Source organism: Moschus berezovskii, chromosome 25 (genome assembly GCF_049115385.1).
Source record: "Moschus berezovskii isolate FMDL1 chromosome 25, NW_MosBer_1.0, whole genome shotgun sequence".
Taxonomy (NCBI): Eukaryota; Metazoa; Chordata; class Mammalia; order Artiodactyla; family Moschidae; genus Moschus; species Moschus berezovskii.
In genome coordinates this window covers 13,004,897-13,025,546 of record NC_142484.1, presented here as the reverse complement: position 1 = coordinate 13,025,546, position 20,650 = coordinate 13,004,897, and the positions used below count along the sequence as shown (strand labels likewise).

The 20,650-nt window shown below is 46.9% G+C and overlaps 1 protein-coding gene across 4 annotated transcripts in view; it reads left to right on the top strand.

Annotated features, from left to right (window-relative positions):
- The window catches only part of APLP2 (amyloid beta precursor like protein 2), a 64,535-nt gene that overhangs the window by 24,762 nt on the left and 19,123 nt on the right, over positions 1-20,650 (top strand). For 2 of the 4 annotated variants that reach the window (XM_055415862.2, XM_055415860.2), the window contains exons 2-7: positions 10,336-10,509; positions 11,413-11,536; positions 16,607-16,719; positions 17,629-17,825; positions 18,411-18,622; positions 19,656-19,823. In XM_055415862.2, the coding sequence (XP_055271837.2) occupies positions 10,336-10,509; positions 11,413-11,536; positions 16,607-16,719; positions 17,629-17,825; positions 18,411-18,622; positions 19,656-19,823 (988 nt within the window). The remainder of the gene's footprint in view (positions 1-10,335; positions 10,510-11,412; positions 11,537-16,606; positions 16,720-17,628; positions 17,826-18,410; positions 18,623-19,655; positions 19,824-20,650) is intronic. The other 2 variants (XM_055415864.2, XM_055415863.2) reach the window with 1 other exon arrangement.

Sequence of the window (20,650 nt, the reverse complement as noted above, 5' to 3'; positions counted from 1 at the left end):
GTGGGTAGCCATGCCCTCCTCCAGGGGATCTTCCTGACCCAGGCATTGAACCCATGCCTCCTGCATTGGCAGGCAGGTTCTTTATTGCTGAGCCACTGAGGAAGCCCATCAGCCATTGGTACAGGGAAGTAAAGGAAGAGAAGGCCTTGCTGAGACTGAGGCGGGTAGATGCCTAAGGAAGGAGCTGTAACCATAGTACTTTCTTATGTTATAATCATGTAAACAGGAGATTGGTTTAACCAACAGGGCACAGGGAAGAGGGTGGGTGAACAGAGGGTCTGGTCGTTTGAATTCGGTCCTTTTTAATAGAAAGTTGATGGAGAATGTCTGGACTGAAAAGATGCAGAGGAACACTTGTCATTTAGAATCAAGGCAGCAAATAGTGGGAGAAAGGGCTGCAAGGGGCGCCCCCAAGGAGGACCCGCCTTGGGGCGGTGGTGGCTTTTTGGGCCAGGCAGCTGGACTCACATGACAATAAAATTTAAAAAATGAAGCCATGTTAGACTGCCTGGGTTTCTTTTTTTCATTTAACTTGTTCATTCATTATATATGTACTGATGTGAAGACCAGCATAGTGTTCATCATTTAGAAATCGCCACTGAGCGGTATCTGCTAATTCTTATTAGTTTAACTAAATGTCTTGGGGGAAAAAAACAAGAGCACAGGTTTTAGAATCAGACAGTCACCTCCTTGGGTGTCTGATTAGCTACTAGGTTCTAGGTACTGTTTGCAGATGCAGTTAGAGCACCTGGAGAGCCCCACTTCTCGCCCCCAGGAACCTACGTTCTATTGGAGGGTGGTTTTGAATTGCTTGATGGGAAAATAAAACAACCAACAGGTTGGGGCCTGTCCTTGGGAAGGGCCCCCAGAAGGAAGCACGTTTGAATTGGGTCCTGAAAGGTGAGATGTGAGTTCTAGGTGCCTTGAGGCAGGAGAGAACCTGGCCTGTGCCCAGGAGGGTGGCACCCAGTGTCTGGTGGGGTGATAGAGGGAGGAGGGGGCAGATAGCCGGGGTCATCAAGAGATGGAATCTCTGGGAACAAGAGAGTGTGTGCTGTGTTCTCCCTGGAGATGGTTCAGATGCTGTGGGTAGAGTGGATTGCAGAGGGCAGCATGGACAAATGTCCCCAGGGCCCACCTGACCACTAGAACACGAGTGCTTTTGTTCTTTTCCTGGTGGGGAGCATTCACACAGATGTTGATACCCTTTTTATTTATTCTTTTTACTCATGTGTAGCTTTTCCTGCTCTCCTTCCTGAATTTATTTAGTGGTTAGGTGGCTGGCACCCAGGAAGGCTAATTAATGGCAGAGACAGCCAGCAGTAAACATACTGACTAGCCGCTCATACTCGCTTTATTACTTTATTTTTTTAAATTGCTGATAATTACAGTGGTGCTCATGGGCATGGGTCCCAGACAGGAAGAATTACTGTCTGCAGGCAGACCTGGTGTGAGCTGATAATGCTACATAAATCATGGAGGAGATGGCTTTCTGACTTGCTTTGAACTTGGAGAGGGCGGATTTCTCTCATATTTGTGTTATTTTCTCAGCTGTTTTAATGGACTTTAGAAGTTATAGTGATTTGTTACATGAAGATTAGTGTGTGGTTGTTGCTTGACCTAGTAAACAGTGACATGTTTCACAAAATCGCACATGGAAATTGGCATTTTTTTTGTATTTTCAAATGTGCATTTCCTCTCCCTGCCTTATGCAAGTCATCCTGGCAAATTGTCTTATTTTCTATTTATAAAGAATTTCTGCCCTTTCCATTCAGCATCACAGAACCTTAGAAATAAAGAGCTAATGCTTTGCTTTTCATGGGATAGAAAAACTAAGAAAAAAATTTTTATTAAGGTTGTCAGTTCTTAATATTATGGAAGGAATATATTTTTAAGAACGGACTACCCATTTCCTGCTGCTGTAATCCTATGAAAAATGTTTTAAAACAGAAGGTAGAAAGAAGAGTGCCTTAGAACTCAGGACAGTCACTTCTCAAGTAGGGCAGTTAGCAGCTAGCACCGTCTGCATCCACGTGTGCACCTGCTCGCTGGGGCTTCTCTTACTTGCATGGGGACCATGTTACAGACTGCAGCAGCCCCCGACAAGTGTTTGTGAACCCCCTGCTTTCAAACACCACACCAGGAAAAACTGTCCTGAATATTTATGTGAGGATGTTTGCAGCTGCATGGGTTTATCTTTTCCCAGATACTTAAAGGAAAAAAGATCCAGTGAAAACAATTCCAGTATCTGACAGTGACTGATCACGTTTGTGGTTAGAACATCTTGAAGTCAGAGCATTGCAGCCAGAGCTGACATGTTGGATAGTTACCCATTTTAACCTTGGTAGAATCACTAAGTATTTATTTTAGTGAAAGAAGTCTATCTGAAGAATAGAATTTATTAAAAGAGGTGTGATTTATTGTGTTTCAAGTATATGAAATACTTGAAATATACCTCCAAATTACCTAATTTTTAACGATTGACCTAATGCATTTAAAATACACAAAATACCAGAGAGCATCAGATCAGTTAGAAGTATGCTTATAATTTCTCAGAATATTGCCAAGTTAGTGCTCGCGTATGCCACAGAAAATGTTCCATCGTTTGTATTGTTTCTGTCATCTGTGAGTCCATGAGAATGATTTGGAGTGAACATATTTAATGAATAGTATTTAGTCTTTGTACTTCTTGGTGTTAGTAACTTGAAATCATTTCAGTCTTTTAAGGTTTAGGAAACATGCTTATTCCTCCCCCCGACCCCCACGCCAAGCCTGCCTGGGCTGTTTGTTTCTCAGACCCTTGGTTGCTGCCTGGGTGATACTGGCCAGTGATTGCCAAGGGGAACACCAAGTTCACACCATGGAGTTCGTCTGATGTTACTATTCACACTCCACCATCCCAGCTTTCTGACCTCTGCAAGTCACAGCCTTCAAAACATGACAGGTCACTGCTTTGCTTGGGAATCGGGCAGATTTTTATGTAGTGAGGAAGCTGTCTTTTGCAAGCTCTGTGTCTCGCGTGTCAAGAGTTACAGGAGCGTGGACTTCTGTCTACTGTAATGGGAGCCAGAGCTAATACCATGGGTGTCATTTATTGAAACACCTAACATTTGGGTAATGTTGTATTTATGTCGCCCAAAAGGGGTAACTGAGGTCAGGACAGAAATAACCTCCACAAGACTACTTAGCCAGTTAAGTCAAGAGAACAGCCCTAAAGATTTAGGGAAATAACATAGTGTCCTTTTGATAGGAAACACAGATTCATCTTGACCTCACTTTCAGCAGGAAGCAAAACCAGAGCCAGCAACCCCGGTGCTTCTCTTTTTATATGGTAGCCTGGTACTGAATCGTCATGTGCACCTTTGATGACTGAATTCCCTCAAAATAAAACATGGAGTGTGGATGCCACCCACTCTGGTGCATCCAGATTTCAAAGGTAGAGAAGGGAGGTGCCATCTTTACCCCATTTCATGGATTTCTGAGGACATGACTTGTCATGTGGTACACCCATGACTTAAGCCCCTGTTCTTGTAGCCTGAGAGAATGATGCCTTCAAGAGCCAGCCGATGATAACAATGCTGATGTTTGAGTCAGGAGTTTTGCTTAGTGCTTACGTTCATTCTCTTAACTTAATCCCACAACAGGCCTGAGAGGAGTAGTGTGTCAGTAGCCCTATTTTACAGATAAAGTTTAAAGCCTGATATATTAGCCACCAACCCTTGAAGAACTCCAATGTAACAAGCACTATTTCAAGCACTTTGTGTGTGAAACTTATTAAACCTCAAAACATCACTGTGGTGTCCAGTTATTATTGTCCTCATTTTATAGACAGGAGACTGGGGTCCAGGAGGTTCGTCAGTGATAGGGCCAGAACTCAGTCACGCTGTCTGCCCCTTACAGCCGGTGCTCTTAGCCATCAGTCGTGCTCTTGCTCTGGGGTCAGGAGATGATGGTTGGAAAAGCCATCGTCCCTAGGACCTCTGTACCCGAGGAAGTCAGTTTCGTAGAATTCCTATTTTATTATGGGCAACTGGAAAGAAACACAGGAACCTGTAGAGACTTTGTTCATTTGAGAAGTCTAGATCTATAAACACTGTTCTGCTGCTTTTTTTTTTTTAATATATGAAAGTGTTTTCTGTATTTCAGTAACTTTATAAAAGACTATTAGCTCTCATCTCTGAAACTTAAAGACAGACCGCTCTTAAACCTTAATGCTTGCATCCTTCCCAGTGTAGCCCAGATGGACAGACCACCACGTTCCTGTCAAAAGCCTTGGAGACACTCTAAATAGGCTTTCAGTCTTGGAATTGATACCTCATCTATACTTGAATATTTAGAGCTCTAATAAAAGCAGGATCATTTGTATAAATTACTGCCTACGAAAATGATACCTGACAGCTGGCATATGTCAGTGGAAGAAAAATGGCCTTTTACATTTAGAGTTCTTCCGCCTAACCTAATTCACCAGTTTCTAATTAGAATTAAGTCCAAATGTTAGAAAAGGGAGACCGAGGATTTTTAGCTGGTGTAATGTAAACTCCCTTTTAAGCGCAGGCTTCTCTGTTTGCTTCCAAAGCTGGAAAATGCTCAACAAGAATCCTGCTATTTTATTAAATAGCAGGTTAAAATGTTTGAAGCCTGGAGCTTTTTTACTTTTATTTGTTTATTTTTGGCCCCACTGGCTTTTTGTCGCGACACACAGGCCCTTGGTGGCTGCGCTCCTGCACTGCTCTCGTTGGGGTGAGCAGAGGCTACTCTCCAGTTGGAGCAAGCGGGCTCCAGAGTTCAGGCTCGATAGTTGTGGGGCTTAATTGTCCCATTTCATGCAGGATCCCAGTTCTGAGACCCGGGATCAAAGCTGTGTCCCCTGCATTGCAAGGCAGATTTCTTAACCACTGGACCCCCAGGGAAGTCCCTGGAGCTTTTTTCAATTGAAAGCTTCACTCTTGCTGAGGAAGCCGGAATGGGGGCATCAGACTACAGTCACCCTTTGGACAGTAACAGAAGTGGGGTCTCTTACACGTTAGGTTTTGGGCAGGATCCCCCACTGGAGAGAAATCAGATATAATCTATATACACATGGGGTTTTACTACATGATGGTGTGTTCAGAGTAAACACTTTTTTGGCTATTGGGCCTGCTTGATTATACTTGCTAGTTGTCCTGCCAAAATGTTTCATTTCCTTTTGACAGATTGAAACCTTACAGTCAGATTCAGGCTAAGTGGAGGAACCGGATTTAAAAAATCAAAGCTGTTTTATTTTGAACTAATTTTAGAGTATTTTAAAAGTTGCAGAAATACTCGAGGGAGGTCCCCCATACGTTAACACTGTGCTTCTCTTCATGTTAAAGCCTGACGTAACCCTCGTGCGGTTATCGAAGCTGGGAGGTGAACAGTGGTACAGTGCTGTTAGCCGACTCACAGGCCTTGTTCACACCCGGCTCCAGGCTTCCTCCAGTGTCCTCTTCCTGTTCTGGGTTGCTCTCTGGGCCCCCCACGTTGCGTCTGTGTTTTTGTCCGTAGCCTCCAGTCCGGGACAGCCATCAGTGCGTCTTTGCCCATCTGTCCTCTTAACGTGAATTATTGCTGGAGACACAGCAGCGTCTCCACTTGTGAAGTCATTTGTCTTCCCTTTTGTAGTTAATATATTGGGGCAATAACCTTGACACTATGGATTTTGTTAAACTTTGCTCGATTCAGTAAATCTTAGCCGCAGGTGTGTGGACGCAGACTTAAGTCATTTTCATTTAGGAATCGTGAAGTGCCATTCAGAACTTGAGCAGACAGAAATGAATACAGGATCTTCGCATCCATAAGTAGACTGTCATTTACTGACTTCATTCTTTAAAAAGAAGTGTCTTTGAGTAAGAGTCTGTCTCGACGTCACTCCTGTGCAGTGGTAAGTAGGCGCTCCTCATTCAGTGCTGTGATAGGAGCTGAAGCTGTGTGGCCCTGGACCAGACCATGGGAGCACTTCCTGTGCCAGGAAACAGACTCCCTCAGGAACGGGATAAAGCCGTCCTCTCTGAAGGATGCTCCTTCCATGGCAGGCACTTTCAACAGAGCCTGGAGCCAAATCAGATCCTAGGGCAGTAGCTTTAGTGAGGAAGTAATGGATTACCTGTTTGCTTTGGATGGGGGAGCACTTTTGTAAAGGGAGATGGGGCTGAGGTGGGCCCAGGAGATGCTTCTCCTGGGCTGATGACTAAAGACCATTGATCAGTGTTAGGATGAGATTTCCGTGTGTTCCTATTTATTTGTTGCTTTAAGCCATTTCAGGTTTTCAACCAAGTGACTAGAAGCACTTTTAACCAAGTTGAATTTCCATCCTCAGGTAGCTAAACTCTTTTTCTGAGCCAAATTAATAGAATGGAATTTCTTATTAAGAATGAATTATTAAGTAAAGTGGAAGTGCTGGGCTAGGAAAGCAGTTGATGCAATTTGTACTCAAAGCCTTGAAAGTGCTGCAGCGTGCACAGATCAAGGGCCGGCCACAGCGCCCTGGCACAGGGCATTCATTTTCTCTCGTGGAGGATTCTAGGTTCACAGGATGTCAGAAGTGCTGACTTGGCAGCAAAATCCCATTTGTAACATGTTAGATTTAAGAAGCAGATTGATTTATATGTTGATGTAATGGATCAAAGCACAGTGTGTGCTTCAGAAAATAGAGAGCACATTAAATAAGAGCATTTTCAAAGGAAAGAAGCACAAGCATTACAGGAAATACCAAAAAACCCCAAAAAAATCCTGTTGTACTCTAGGTGAGGTTAGGGTATGTTTGATTAGTTGATTCCTGGACGTGGTCCGCAGAGGCTTTTTATATTCCAAATGATACCTTCTTGAGAGTCTCTGATGACCACAAGGATTAATCTTTCTGAACTCAGAAGTGAATCACAGCAGCATATGAGCTGTCTGGACCGATTCCAGTTGCCCTCCTTTTCCTTGGTGGTAACTGATGTAAGGGGCTGTGGCTGCAAGCTGCTGCTTCATGCTGCTTTACCCTTGGGTGTTTGAGATCCTCTTTAGGGAAGATGCTGTTGACTATCTCTACACAAAGATCAAGTGCACTTAACCACCAGTGTACTGACCTCCGTGGTTGACCCGGAAACGGAGCATTCATACAGTCAGAACCTTTGTGGTCTTTCAGCCAACACCCACACATGGACCATCATCTGCTGTGTGACGGGCATTTGCCTGCATGATCTTGACCACGCCCACTCTGCCCTGGGCTAGCTCACGTAACTGACACTGCTTCTTACCTATATTCATTTTTTTTTTATTTGGAGGCTAATTACTTTATTATATTGGTTGGTTTTGCCATACATTGACATGAATCCGCCCCGGGTGTACATGTGTTCCCTTTATTGAACCCCCCTCCCACCTCTCTCTTCCCCATATCCATCCTCTGGGTCATCTCCGTGCACCAGCCCCGAGCATCCTGTATCATTTTTGGAATGTAAGAGGCAAATGGCTTCCCTTCCTTTCCCCTGTACTTCTGAAAGATAAGATACTACCCCTGAGATCCCACCCTGGCATTCCACTTGTTTAATATTAGAATATACCAGTTTTTGAGTTGTGAAAACTGTTTATATGGATGCAATTATTACCAGACTAAAACTTAAAAAAAAATTTATTGTTCAAAAATATTCTTGTCCTTTTTCCCAGTCGTTAACTCTTTTAAGGATAACCATGAATCTGATTTCAGATTTAGCCATATTGTTGTGTATATCCATAAGTCAAGTCCAGAATTTAGAAACTTGCTCAGCATCTTTCACGTTTAACCACGGTAGTTCATTTGCAGCAGGTTTAAGAAATACTGGGCTTCCCAGGTGGCACAGTAGTAAAGAATCCGCCTACAGTGCAGGAGACGTAAGAGATGCAAGTTTGATCACTGGGTTGGAAAGATCCCCTGGAGGAGGGCAGGGCAACCCACTCAGGTATTCTTGCCTGGAGAATTCCATGGACAGAGGAGCCTGGCGGGTTACTGTCCATGAGGTCACAAAGAGTTAGGCATGACTGAGTGTCTAAGCTACTAGGAAATACTATTTCCTGACCCGTTGATTGTTTATTTCTGTCTAAGCTTTTGAAGAGTCGGAAGGAAGGAATTTGCTGAGAATACTGGTTTCAGTGCAGAGTGCATCCCAGGGGTTTGCTCCCTTCTGTCTCTGTATGCACCCTGTTGTGTGCTGTATGCTCGTTTCCCTCCGCAGCCTGACCCAGGTTACTAGCCCTGATCCTTAGTATGGCTTGTGGCTCCCAGAAGAAGAATGACCGGTACAAGAGGCATTTTTTGTGCATATCTCCAGCTCAGTGTGAGAATTAAGCATATTTGTCTTATGCCTTTTATACCTTTTAATGATCTATTTGAATTAAATGCCACTAGGGCAGTGGTCCCCAACCTTTTTGCCACCAGAGACCGGGGTTGAGGGGGTGCTTTTGAGATGATCCAAGCACAGGTACTGTGCACTTTATTTCTGTTATGACATCAGCTCCACCTCAGATAAGCAGGCATTAGATCCCTAAGGTTGGGGACCCCTGCGTTAGGGTACTACCTGTGCATGCTTTCCACAGGTACCTTAAATATCTTTTTTTTCTTTGGAGTAGACAAGACTTAACTCCAGTATGTAGCTTCACAATCAGTTATTCTGAAGGCGTAGTATCTGTCTTCTACTTTAATCATTATTCCTCACAGTGGGGCAACGATCTATTCTACTTAATAAAGTTGCTGACTATTCTCCTCATTGGATCTCATTGAGGAGTTTCTCAGCCCTGATTAATCTTGGCAACATTTTAGATCCAGGTTAGCTTTCCCTAACTATCGAGCAAGTGTTCGTGCTTCCTTGTCTCATGCTAGTGGAAAGCAGGCTAATTTTAATAAGCTGCAGAGAAAAACTTGCATAGGTGGTAAATTGGTCCTGGAAAAAGTAGTGTTTCAGAATCTAACATAGGTTCTGATTGAAAGGACCATTAATGTCTGTAATCAGTCCATCAGCACAGATCAAGGAGACTTGCCTGGAAAAACACGACTTTGTATATTTTTAAAGCCAAATCTGCTTTCTCCTGTTAATAGGAAAACCATTTAATATTAATGCTCTTTGCTCTTTTTGAAAAGATCATAATAGACCATATAATCTAACCCGACTCTCAAGTTTTCACATTTTTAAAAAGATGTTTAATTTTTGTTTGGAAAGAACCTTTATATTAGGAGAGAAAACAAAACTTTATTGTGAATGTCGCTGTGAATATTGGTATATCTGCAGAAGCAGAGATGCCTGTGTTTTTTTCTAGTGCACAAGACTGCAGGAGCCTTAGTCATCATACCTAAATGTTTTTTCTCACCTGTAATTTGTGACCTGTTAATGGCTACAAATAGCTGGGTTTTTTCCTAACACGAGGTGAAATTGTTCTTGAAGTCCCTTTTAGTGTTCCCTTTTCATGTATTGCACCCCCTAACCGTTGTCACCGAGCCTTTCCTGCCTCCCAGGGGTATCTTACCTGAGCTACTGTCATTTCTCCAGCTCCTGAGCCGTTCCCCTGCATACAGAGCATCAGAGCTGCATTTGGAAATATTAAGTCTGTACTTAGAATGCTCGGCACTCCATCCTTCCTTGGTCTAAGGATTGTCCAGTCTGGACCCTGTGTGCTGCCCACCTCCCTTAGGCCCTCAACAGACTCTCAGTCGACACTCCCCACATGGATGCCCAGAGCTGTTCCAGTGTCACTGTTCAGGACGCTTCCCTAGTCAACCTCCTACCCAGGCCTTCGTCACAACCCTATTTTGTACCGTGGGCTCCTCCAGCTGTGCGTTCTCTTCCTCCTCAGGATGTCTAGGGTGGGATCACACTTTGCCTGTGAGAGTCGACTATGAACTAGACCATAAGCCCTTGCGGGCAGGGAACGTAACCTTTGGTTTGTCCTTGTGGGTTAAGCATTTAGCATGCTGCTGTGCAAAGATAGTAGCTGCTCAATAAAATTTTGTTGTGTGAGTAAATTGAGTAGAATCCCTGGATCTTCCGCCATTCTGTACTCTGTGGCTTGGTGTGTTCCGGGCTGGGAAGTGGATATGCTTGTGTTGGAGGGGACTGCAGGCTGATGACCTGTTCCCAGGTCAGAAGTATCCAGATGTGGAGAGGGGGTTACATTTCTCACCCACCTTTCTCTCGACCGTAGACGTCCAAAGGTCTTTTTTTATTCTGGCTTTGTTCCTGGGAAAAGGATTTGTTTATGAAGAAGAAATAGTAACTAATGAAGAGTTTTAAAAGGTCCGTTGTACTGTCACTGCCGCCTCCGCGCCCGCCTCCTGGGAGTGACCCTGGAATTGTTTTCCCTCCGTAGGCCCTCGCAGCCAGCGCTGGAACAGGATTCGCTGTCGCCGAGCCTCAGATCGCAATGTTCTGTGGGAAGTTAAACATGCATGTGAACATCCAGACTGGGAGGTGGGAGCCTGACCCAGCAGGCACCCAGAGCTGCTTTGGCACCAAAGAAGAAGTTCTCCAGTACTGTCAGGAGGTGAGCGTGCTGCCTGAAGCTTAGAGATGCTTTTCTTTCTGGGTCGCGTGTGAGCCTATTAACCTTTGAAATAGGTTCTCTGTCATTCTCCTCTTTTGACCTAAGATCAAGCTTGTAATGACCAGGCAGCAGGCTTTTGTTCTGAGTGTGCGCCTGGCCCAGGCGTGCTGCAAGCTCTTGGGCCTTTCTGGAAGGAATACTGCAGGAGCTTGACCAGGGCCATAGAGATGCAGCCTTGGCTTCCCACGTGTCACAGGGAGATGTGAAGCAGGCCCAGTGTCACGTGTGCACTTGTGTTTTGCACTTGTAGGTTGTAGCCAGGAGCCACCAGTATCGTAAGGGATTATCTCAGGTCTGATTGAACAGACCTTTCAGGTCAACACGTGATGTAGAAAAGGATATGAGATGTTTTAACTTCTTACCAAAACTAGCCTTTGGGGTCAGGGCTGGAATATTATTCTATAGTTTCATTAACAGACACTTCCATAGACTTGCCTTTCAAATGTTTTAGTTCATGAACTCGGCTATTTACACATGTCCTGTAAGGGGACTCAGTGCCTAATAGACTCATTTTGGGGTGAACGCTTGTTGCTTCTGTAGGTCCTTTTAAAGAGAAGCTGTGTTAGAAGTGCTCCGAAGTCTGCCTGTTGAAAGAAAGCTGCTGCTGCTGCTGCTAAGTCACTTCAGTTGTGTCCGACTCTGTGTGACCCCATAGGCGGAAGCCCACCAGGCTCCCCTGTCCCTGGGAGGTGTTCATCTGGAACGGGGCAGCAGAGGGGTCTTCACCTTTACAGAGGACGATGGCGAAGCTAAGCACACAGACCCTCGCCCTCATTTGCCCGGCGAGTGTCCGTCTGTTATGGACAAAGTCTGTTTACTGTGTGTGTTTCCTGTTCCTTGCAGATGTATCCAGAGCTACAGATCACAAATGTGATGGAGGCAAACCAGCCGGTCAGTGTGGACAATTGGTGCCGGAGGGACAAGAAGCAGTGCAGGAGCCACATCGTGATCCCATTCAAGTGTCTCGGTGAGCGTCCTGGGGCCTCTGGGTGCCGCTCAGGGAGTCAGGGTCTCTGGTCTCACATTTTCTTTTCTTTTTGAAAAAAATTTTTTTAAAACTTTTAAAAATATTTTTAATTTTTATTTTTTGGCCATGTTGCGTAGCATATGGGACCTTATCTCCCCGACCAGGGATTGAACCCGTGTCCCCCTGCATTGGAAGGTGAAGCTTTAACCACTGGGCCACCAGGGAAGTCCCTTACATTTCATTTTCTCTCGGCTCACAGTGAGATAGCTTCATCTGCTAAGAAGCCAAGGGCTGTAGGAATTTATCGGGGGACCTTTGAGCACTTGCAGCTTTCTGGCGTTGATACATGACTCGTCTGGTCTCTCTCTCTGCCTCTCCCATTGTGGGCATCCTCTGACTTCACAGGATGAGCCTTCTCTACAGCCCTGAGTGAGCGGGCAGCTTCGTTCACGTCGAGAGTCTGAAATGACTGTTAACAGCCCTAGCGTGTATAGTACTGCAGCAGCCTGGGGGTGGTCTTCTGGTCCCCTTACTTCGCCCACACAGTTTGCTGAAGTCCTGTATTGCCAGCCAGATCAGACTCAGTGCTTAGTGTTCAGGAGCTGAAGGAGTGAGTCGTAGCTGGTGTAGAAGTCAGGGAGGCCTCGACCAGGCCCTGTGCCATCTGCACTTCTGAAGGCTCAGCTGATAAGGGTGTTCTGATTCCATGCATTTGTATGAACAGTCAGAGCAAACTTGGGGACCACTGTAGCATTTTATTACCCAGAAGGAGGGTTGTTCCAAATGTTTACATAGTGAGTGTGTTCATCCTGACCACCCATCGTCAGCACACCTGAATTATATTTACACATCTGTAACCTGGGTGACTTGGGCAGACTTGGTCATAGAAGCTTAGTGGGGCAAAATGATCAATTTTTGATGATCCGTAATGAGACTAACACAAGTGTTAAGTGTAGACAGCCTGCAGTGTTCTGTGGCAACCTGGATGAGACAGAAGTTTGGGGGAGAATGGATACATGTGTATGTATAGCTGAGTGCCTTTGCTGTTCACCTGAAACTATCGCAACACTGTTAATCAGCTATATCCCAATATAAAATAAAAAGTTTAATAAAAAGTAGACAGCCTCTGTATTTCTGTGGATGTATTTATTTTTAAATTGATATTTATTGGAGTATAGTTGCTTTACAGTATTGTGTTAGTTTCTGTTGTACAGCAAAGTGAATCAGCTATGTTTCCAAATCTTTTTTTGAATTTCCTTCCCATTCAGGTCTCCATAGAGCACTGAGTGGAGCTCCCTGTGCTGTACAGTCCGCTGTCATTGGTTACCTATTTTATACATAATAATGTGTACATGTCAATCCCAGTCTCCCAATTCCTCCCACCCCCACTTCCCCCTAGGTATCCATTCCTTTGTTCTCTATGTCTGTGTGGCTATTTCTGTTAACCATTAACTTAACCTGTTCCTCTCCCTCCCTTCATTAAAACCTTTCCTAACATGGGATTCATTGCTTTTCTTATTCTCACAGGTAGCAAACTAAGAGAGGCAGCACCTGAGTAACAGTATTTAAAATACATAGTAATTACTTTGTTTTAAAAATGTTGAGTTGGGGAAAGGAGGACACTGTGTGCGCTTAATGCGGTTTATTTAAAACTGAGCACCTGCAGTGGTGTACTTTTGCCTGGAAAATCCCATGGATGGTGGAGGAGCCTGGTAGGCTACAGTCCATGGGGTCGCTAAGAGTCGGGCATGACTGAGCAACTTCACGTTTCACTTTCATGCATTGGAGAAGGAAACAGCAACCCGCTCCAGTGTTCTTGCCTGGAGAATCCCAGGGACAGAGAAGCCTAGTGGGCTGCCATCTATGGGATCGCACAGAGTCGGACACAACTGAAGTGACTTAGCAGCAGCAGCAGCAGTGGTGTGAGGCTTTTGAAAGGTTTTGTGTGATGTGGTTTTGAAGATATTTTTTCATTGCATTTGGCTGTAAGGAATCTCTGGGTATGAGGTTTCATTCATTCTCTGTAAAACTCTCAAACTTAAGGAAATAAAAGAGCATTCTTGAATATTTGTACACAATAGATAGATGGTACCTAGCAATCATTTCTTCCTTTTGCATCCTTGTCCGTAGCCTTTGCAACTCGGTCTTTCCCAGTATGGCTCTTTTTCACTTAGAATATTCAATGAGAAGTTACACTTCAGTGTTCCCCCCTCAAACTGAATCTTATAGCTTACTAGTTGCCTGGTTATCCATAAAGTTTTATTTAAATACGTTGGTCTGAGTGGGACAGAGTTGGTAAAGTGTGAAGAGGCAAAGGTTCTAGTATTTTGGGCGAAGGAGTTAGTCATCGCTGACATTTGTGTACAGACGGACTCCTGCACCTAAAGAAGGGAGCTCTGTGAGCCTGTGGCTGTTTCTGTCCTTGTTTATTTCTGGAAGGGTTTTTGGATTGGGATGGTTGCTATGATGTCTTGTTCTCAGAAGCCTCGAGGAGGAGCCAAAATAAAAACCAAAAATAAATATATTGCCAAGTAAACACAGTTACTGTCAACAATGAGAGCTGGTACTTGGATGTCAGAATTCACGTGATTTCTACTTAGATTGAGCCTCAGATTGCTTCCCCAGTGGAGCTGAATCCTGGTTTGCCACTGGGCTTTGCCTATACTAAGCTCCGACTGTAAGCCTGGTTGTTGGTAAACTTTGTTTTTACTTCCCTGGGGCCTTTGGGACCCTTGAGGGCAGCACCGTGTCTAATTCACCTTTGTGTCCCTGCATTAGCGTCAAATTGAGCTATTGGGCCCCCAAAGTCCGGTGCTAATAGCGGAGTGAAAACTCACTGCCCTGTGGAGGGCTGTTTTGATGCAGGGCAGCTGCTTGTGACGGCAAGGGAGTGTGTTCCCCCTCACAGCAGGTTGGGGGCTGCCCCTGGCTTCCCAGAGACTGAGGCCTGAGGCTGTGGTGAGGCTGGGAAGCTGGTCTACATGTAGACTTCACACCCGTTCAGCCCCTACAACTTTTCTTTTTTTTTTTTTGACCTTGCCACTTGACTTGTGGGATCTTAGTTTCCCCGCTAGGGCTTGAACCTGGGCCCTGGCAGTGAACACACCGAGTCCTAGCCACTGGACCACCAGGGAATTCCCCCAAGACCTTTCTTGCCAGACAGTTTCCTTATTAGGTTTTCCTTTTTGTTGTTTTGTTGTTGTTGCTGTTGTAAAATGTCCAAGCTGAGCCTGCCCGCCTCCTTTCCCCTCTCTACTTACCGCGCCAAGCACCACCTCAGTGTCCTGCGCGTGGGCCCTGTGGGGCCTGTCCATGATGCATCAGAAAAGCCTGGGATGTTCGTTGGGTGCGGATCGCTGAGGCCCACCTTGGACCTACTGACCCAGAGTGTCTAGCCTTTTATTACGGACGTTACAAACATACCCAGACACAGAGAGAATCATCGGCTTACCCGCCATGTGCCCATTGCCCAGTCAAACAGGCATCAGTTCATGGACCACCCTTACCCTGTCTGTGGCCCACTCCCACCAACCCCTCATTATTTGGAAACAAATCACAGATACCTTTTTTTTTTTTTTAATATTTCAGCATGTGTTTCTAAAAGATAAGGGCTCTGTTTTCTAAGCGGCTGTGTGTAATTTTCCCCCAGCTTTTTATTTTTGAGACATTTCAGGCCTATGATAAAGGCAGTCGTGGACTCTATACCTGTTACCTGGGCTTCCAGTTTTGCCTTATCCATCTTACTCTGTCTGTTTTGTGCAGTTTACTTACTTTTCATTGTTAAACCATTTGAAAGTGAGTTGGGACTTTATGATAGTTCACCTCCAAGTAGCTTTCAGCTTCTTGTTCTTAAGAGCAAGGGTGTTCTTGTGTTATGACTGTGATATAGCAGTCACACTTGGGACAGCTGTCCTTAGTGTTTGAATAATGTCCTTTGCAGCTCCCTTGCAAAAAGGGTGATGTATTATATTTAATCTAGACAGTTCCTCAGCTTTTCTTTTGAATCTTTTATTTATTCTTTTGGCAGCATGTGGGGTCTCAGTTCCCCAGCCAGGAATCGAACCTGTGCCCCCTGCAGTGGAAGAGTGGAGTCTTAACCTCTGGACCCCTAAGGAAGTTCCTGAGTCTTTTATGGCAATAATAATTTTGACAGTCTAGGCCCTTTGTTTGACACAATATCTCTGAATATGATTCTGTCATATTGTTGTGTATCAGTTCAGTTCTGTCGCTCAGTTGTGTCCAATTCTTTGTGACCCCATGGACTGCAGCACACCAGGCTTCCCTGTCCATCCCCAACTCCCGAAGCTTGCTCAAACTCATGTCCATCGAGTTGGTGATACCGTCCAATTATCTCACCCTCTCACTGTTGTGTATGATTAGAGCCAGATGACTATTTGTAGCAGAAAGACGGTCTAGGTGATGTGTTCTCAGAAGATGACTTGCGTCAGCTTATCACTCACCCAGGTAAAGTCATGTCTGCCAGACCTTCCCTCTGCAAAGACATCTCTCCCGCTTCATCATTCACTCTCCACTGAGGGTCTGTACCTGGATCAGTCATCACAGTGGTGGTTTGTCGTAGAGCGAGGTGTCTGTAGGTACACAGAGGGCTCAAGTAAGGTTCACCTGTTCTTTGCGAGAACAGGCAGTCTCAGTTTCCTGGACATTATGTTGCTCCACCCAATGTGGCAGATATAGAGAAGTGAGAGGCTGGGACAGTTGGTGTGAAGTCAGAGGTGTTGGGCAGTCACCATGTGTGTTTGAGGTCTTGGTGGGCTCCTCTTCCCGTTTTCCCTGCTGGATGCCGCAGGCCTGCCGGGAGTAAGGGATGGAGGGCCAGGAGGAGGGAAGAAGTCCTGGGCGTCACAGCTGCGTGTCGAGCTCTTGTGTCTGCTGGCCTGGAGCTGAAACATCCGGTTGGCTCCTGCAGATGAGCTGCAGCTCAGCTCACACGTGTCAGAGACTGCTCCTGTCTGCACGTGGCTGTGTGACCGTCTGAGTAACCTGCAGTCAGGGTCGTTTTCACCTTGAACTGTGATCAGGTTTGCTCCTGACAAAGCTTCTCTTTTCCAGTGGGTGAATTTGTCAGTGATGTTCTGCTAGTTCCAGAGAAGTGCCTGTTTTTCCACAAGGAGCGGATGGAGGTGTGCGAGAATCACCAGCGCTGGCACACCGTGGTCAAAGAGGTAAAGGCTGGATGGCAGAAGTCAGGGGCCGCTGCTTCTGTCGGGAGAGAGAGCAGCTTGTTTCTCCAGAAAAATGATAACTTAACTCAGTTTTTTCCCCTTTATCTCATCAAAGTTTCCAGTTACTTGTATCTTCTAAGTTAAAAATATTTGGAAGAAGAATAGATATTTTGGTAAGGAAGTACAGTATTAATAGTCCAGTGCCTGAAGTCAAGCACGTTAAAAGGATTGTTAAGAAGCTCTTGGCAGGGCATCCAGTAAGGCTGCCCCAGACCCCAAGGCCTGTGTGGAAATATCCAATTACAGAAAATCTGTGTGGACGTGCATGCCGACAGGACTAGAAGTCATTTCATTCTTCCTCTGTGGAGAGTGAGCTTCCTTAGCTTGTCCTCCGAGTTGAGTTGGTTTTTCCAGTCGGTTGCTTTTATTTTGTCTAATTATGAAGTAATTTGAATTCCTCACCACTGAAGAATGTATGTCATTACTGACTGCTGTTAACCAGTGTTGGTAATTACTCAAAGAAACCACCACCACCCCAGCCTTAATTTTTTTCCACCTTTGGGCTTTCATTGTTTTGGGCCAGATGACATTTTCCCATTGCACGTTAAGCGAAATTTGTAAATCTGTAAAGTAGTAGCGTCACAAATTTTGGGCAAAAAATTAATGTGTCTATGAGAAAGGCTCAACATTGTGATTTGCTGAGGGCTTCTTCTGGAGTGAGCTAAGGGTGGGGTCTCTGAGCACACTGCTGAGTCCAGAGAGAGCTAGGGTTGGGGGGTCTCTGAGCACACTGCTGAGTCCTGGGAGAGCTAGAGTTGGGGGTCTCTGAGCACACTGCTGAGTCCTGGGAGAGCTAGGGGTGAGGTCTCAGCACACTGCTGTCTCCTGACTGTGATCCCGGGCCCCCAGGCCTGCATCACTCAGGGGATGACCCTGTACAGCTACGGCATGCTGCTGCCCTGCGGGGTGGACCAGTTCCACGGCACCGAGTACGTGTGCTGCCCCCAGACGAAGGTGGTCCAGACCGCGGTGTCCAAAGAGGACGAGGAGGACGACGATGATGACGATGACGATGATGAAGAGGAAGACTATGACGTTTATAAAAGGTGAGTTCTGTCCTGAGCCTGCTGGTGGCTGTGGCTGCTACACCCAGGCTTCTGGGTGGAGCCTGTTCCTCTGGAGCCGGGCCAGCACGTCGCACTCGACTGTGGCCGAGCCCAGGCACACCAGTGGCCTTCATCCACCTGTCCTCCTGGCCACGCACCTTCCCGCACGATCACGCGGCCCCTGCTCCCTGGCGGTCAGCTCCTGATGAGGTGGCCGGGTTCAGGGCTTTTAGCAGCATAGCTCCCTGTGAAAGTGAAAAAGTGAAAGTGTTAGTCACTCAGTTGTGTCTGACTCCTTGCAACCCCATGGACTGTAGCCCGCCTGGCTCCTCTGTCCATGAGATTTCCCAGGCAAGAATTCTAGAGTGGGTTGTCATTTCCTCCTCCAGGGGATCTTCCCAACCCAGTGATCGAACCTGGGTCTCCCACGTTGCAGGATTCTTTCCCACCTTCTGAGCCACCAGGGATGGGCTGAACTTATTACTCCCTGCCTCTGGGCTCTGAGTCTCAGAGCAGGGAAGGGAGTCAGAGGTTCTCTGTGCCCGGCAGTTGATGGTGACCTTCCTTTCTTGTTGTGACCTTTAGTGAGTTTCCTACCGAAGCAGATCTGGAAGACTTCACAGAGGCAACTGCAGATGAGGACGACGACGAGGAGGAGGAGGAGGGGGAGGAGGTGGTAGAGGATCGAGACTACTACTATGACACCTTCAAGGGAGATGACTACAATGAGGAGAGCCCCACCGAGCCCAGCAGCTTCAGGGCCACCGCGGAGGAGGAGCTCACTCATGACGTCAGAGGTAGACCCACCTGGCAGTCATTTACTTACAATCTGTTAATATTCTTTCGTTCATTTACAGGCTGCTTGCCTCCCAGGAGGGCGGCTGCATGCCCCAAAAGTGAGGTCAGCTCTGGGTGCTGCCGGGTCTGGCAGCAGACAGACAGAGTCAGGAAACTGTGGTATGCATTGTGAGGACTGAGAGAATCAGAGACACTGTGTGGTCTGCCCTCCAGCAGGATTCTCCCTAGTCCTGGTTCCCGCCCGGGAGCCCCTTCCTCAGTGAGGCCAAAGTCCCAGGTTTTGGAGTGGACGTCACTTCTTTGGTTCTTTTCCTGAGTGTGTTCCAATCTGTAGGCTGCCCTGCTTGGCCACTGGGGCATCTGGAATTTGATGAGCTGCTGGTAAGGGATCAGGGCCCTTTCAATTTCACTGTTAAATAAAAAGTGAACGTTCCAGACCACTTCTGTGCAGCCCCCTGCTGACTGTATATTTGAAGCCAGTTAAGAGCTGAAGAATTGTTTAGGGTTCAGCCATGAGCTGATGACTTACCAAGTCTAAAAGTTTGTGATTAACCTTGGAGGACAGAAAATGTACACTTGCCCTTTCCAGGGACCTGAGTAGTGTTTATAACGGTGACTGCCACTGAAACTGCCTCTGCACACCCACACTGTCTCCTTCTGCCCTGGATGTCCCCGAGACGGCCAAGGCAGGCAGCTGTCTCCACTACACAGACCAGAAAAGTGAGGCTCCCGAGCTGTGCACTGTGGAATTCCTCCACATCAGCCCTTTCCCACTCTAAGCTCCAGACAGGGCAGAGAGCACCGTTCAGTGTTCTCAGGGCCCAGAGCTCTCCCTTACCTCGGGAAGGAAGAGGGCTGCATGCTCAGCAATGGCTGGCAGCGATGGTTGGCTGGGACCCCCAGGTCCCACCCTGTCTTGGCCTTCGCTGAGGTCCAGTGTCTCATGGCCCTTCTTCCCTTGCTGGTCTGTAGCTTTGTGAACCCCTGAAGCCGCTGCCCCGCCCCGCTGACCTTCTGACCGTTTCCACACAGCTGTCTGCTCCCAGGAGGCGCTGACAGGGCCGTGCCGGGCCGTGATGCCCCGCTGGTACTTCGACCTCTCCAAGGGGAAGTGCGTGCGCTTTATATATGGCGGCTGTGGCGGCAACAGGAACAATTTTGAGTCTGAGGATTATTGTATGGCTGTGTGTAAAGCGATGAGTAAGTCCCGTCCAGCGTGCGTCCTCGTGGCCGCGTCTGTGTGGGGCTCCCCGCCCACCCGGTGTCACCTGTCGGTCGTCTGCCCTCCTCTCTGTGCTTTCTAGATCTAGCTCTGCTTTCCTGTCGGCAGTTGTCAGCTCAGTTTTCTGTGTCTTGTGCTCGCTGTGGGCCTGGCGGTGGAGGTGATGGTGGAGGTGGTGGTGGAGGTGATGGCGGAGGGGTGGTGCTCCCTCCCTGCCCGAGGGGAGATCCTGGGGCCCGCCCTTTCTCCTCTGGAGCCCCTGTGTTGGTTGGGAAGGAGGCCCTGCCCTCTGCTGTCGGACGCTGAAAGGCATGAAGGGCACTCGGACAGGCCATGAGTTCTGCACATGCTCGTGTCCAACCTTTGTCCCTCATTCCGGTCTTGAGCAGCCCTGTCTCCAACCCCCACAATGCACGCTCGCTAAGGGGGACTCCTGCTCTCCAAGGAGGTGACAGTAAGGACACTTTGGGACGCCGAGAACGTTGGAACATCCTTATGCACTCCGGGGAGCCCGCTCTGCAGACAAGTGGTGGTGACTGTTTCCCCAGTATTCTGGGGGGCCCTGGATCACACAGAGCTTTAGGAAGCAAGGAAGTTTTGGTTTGTTTTCTTTGGTCACAAAGGAAATTCCACGTTCAGTGGAGTCTGATTCACTCAGACGTCAGTAGGGTGCTTTTTTTCGTAGTTAGCCCTTTTCCTGTTGAAGATTCTCGTCTGGAGCAGTTCTGACTCGTGTGTAGGAAAACCCTTTGGCTGGACAGACCCTTCTGCCTTCTGATTCTGACACTCATTGCTGGTCCTGGTC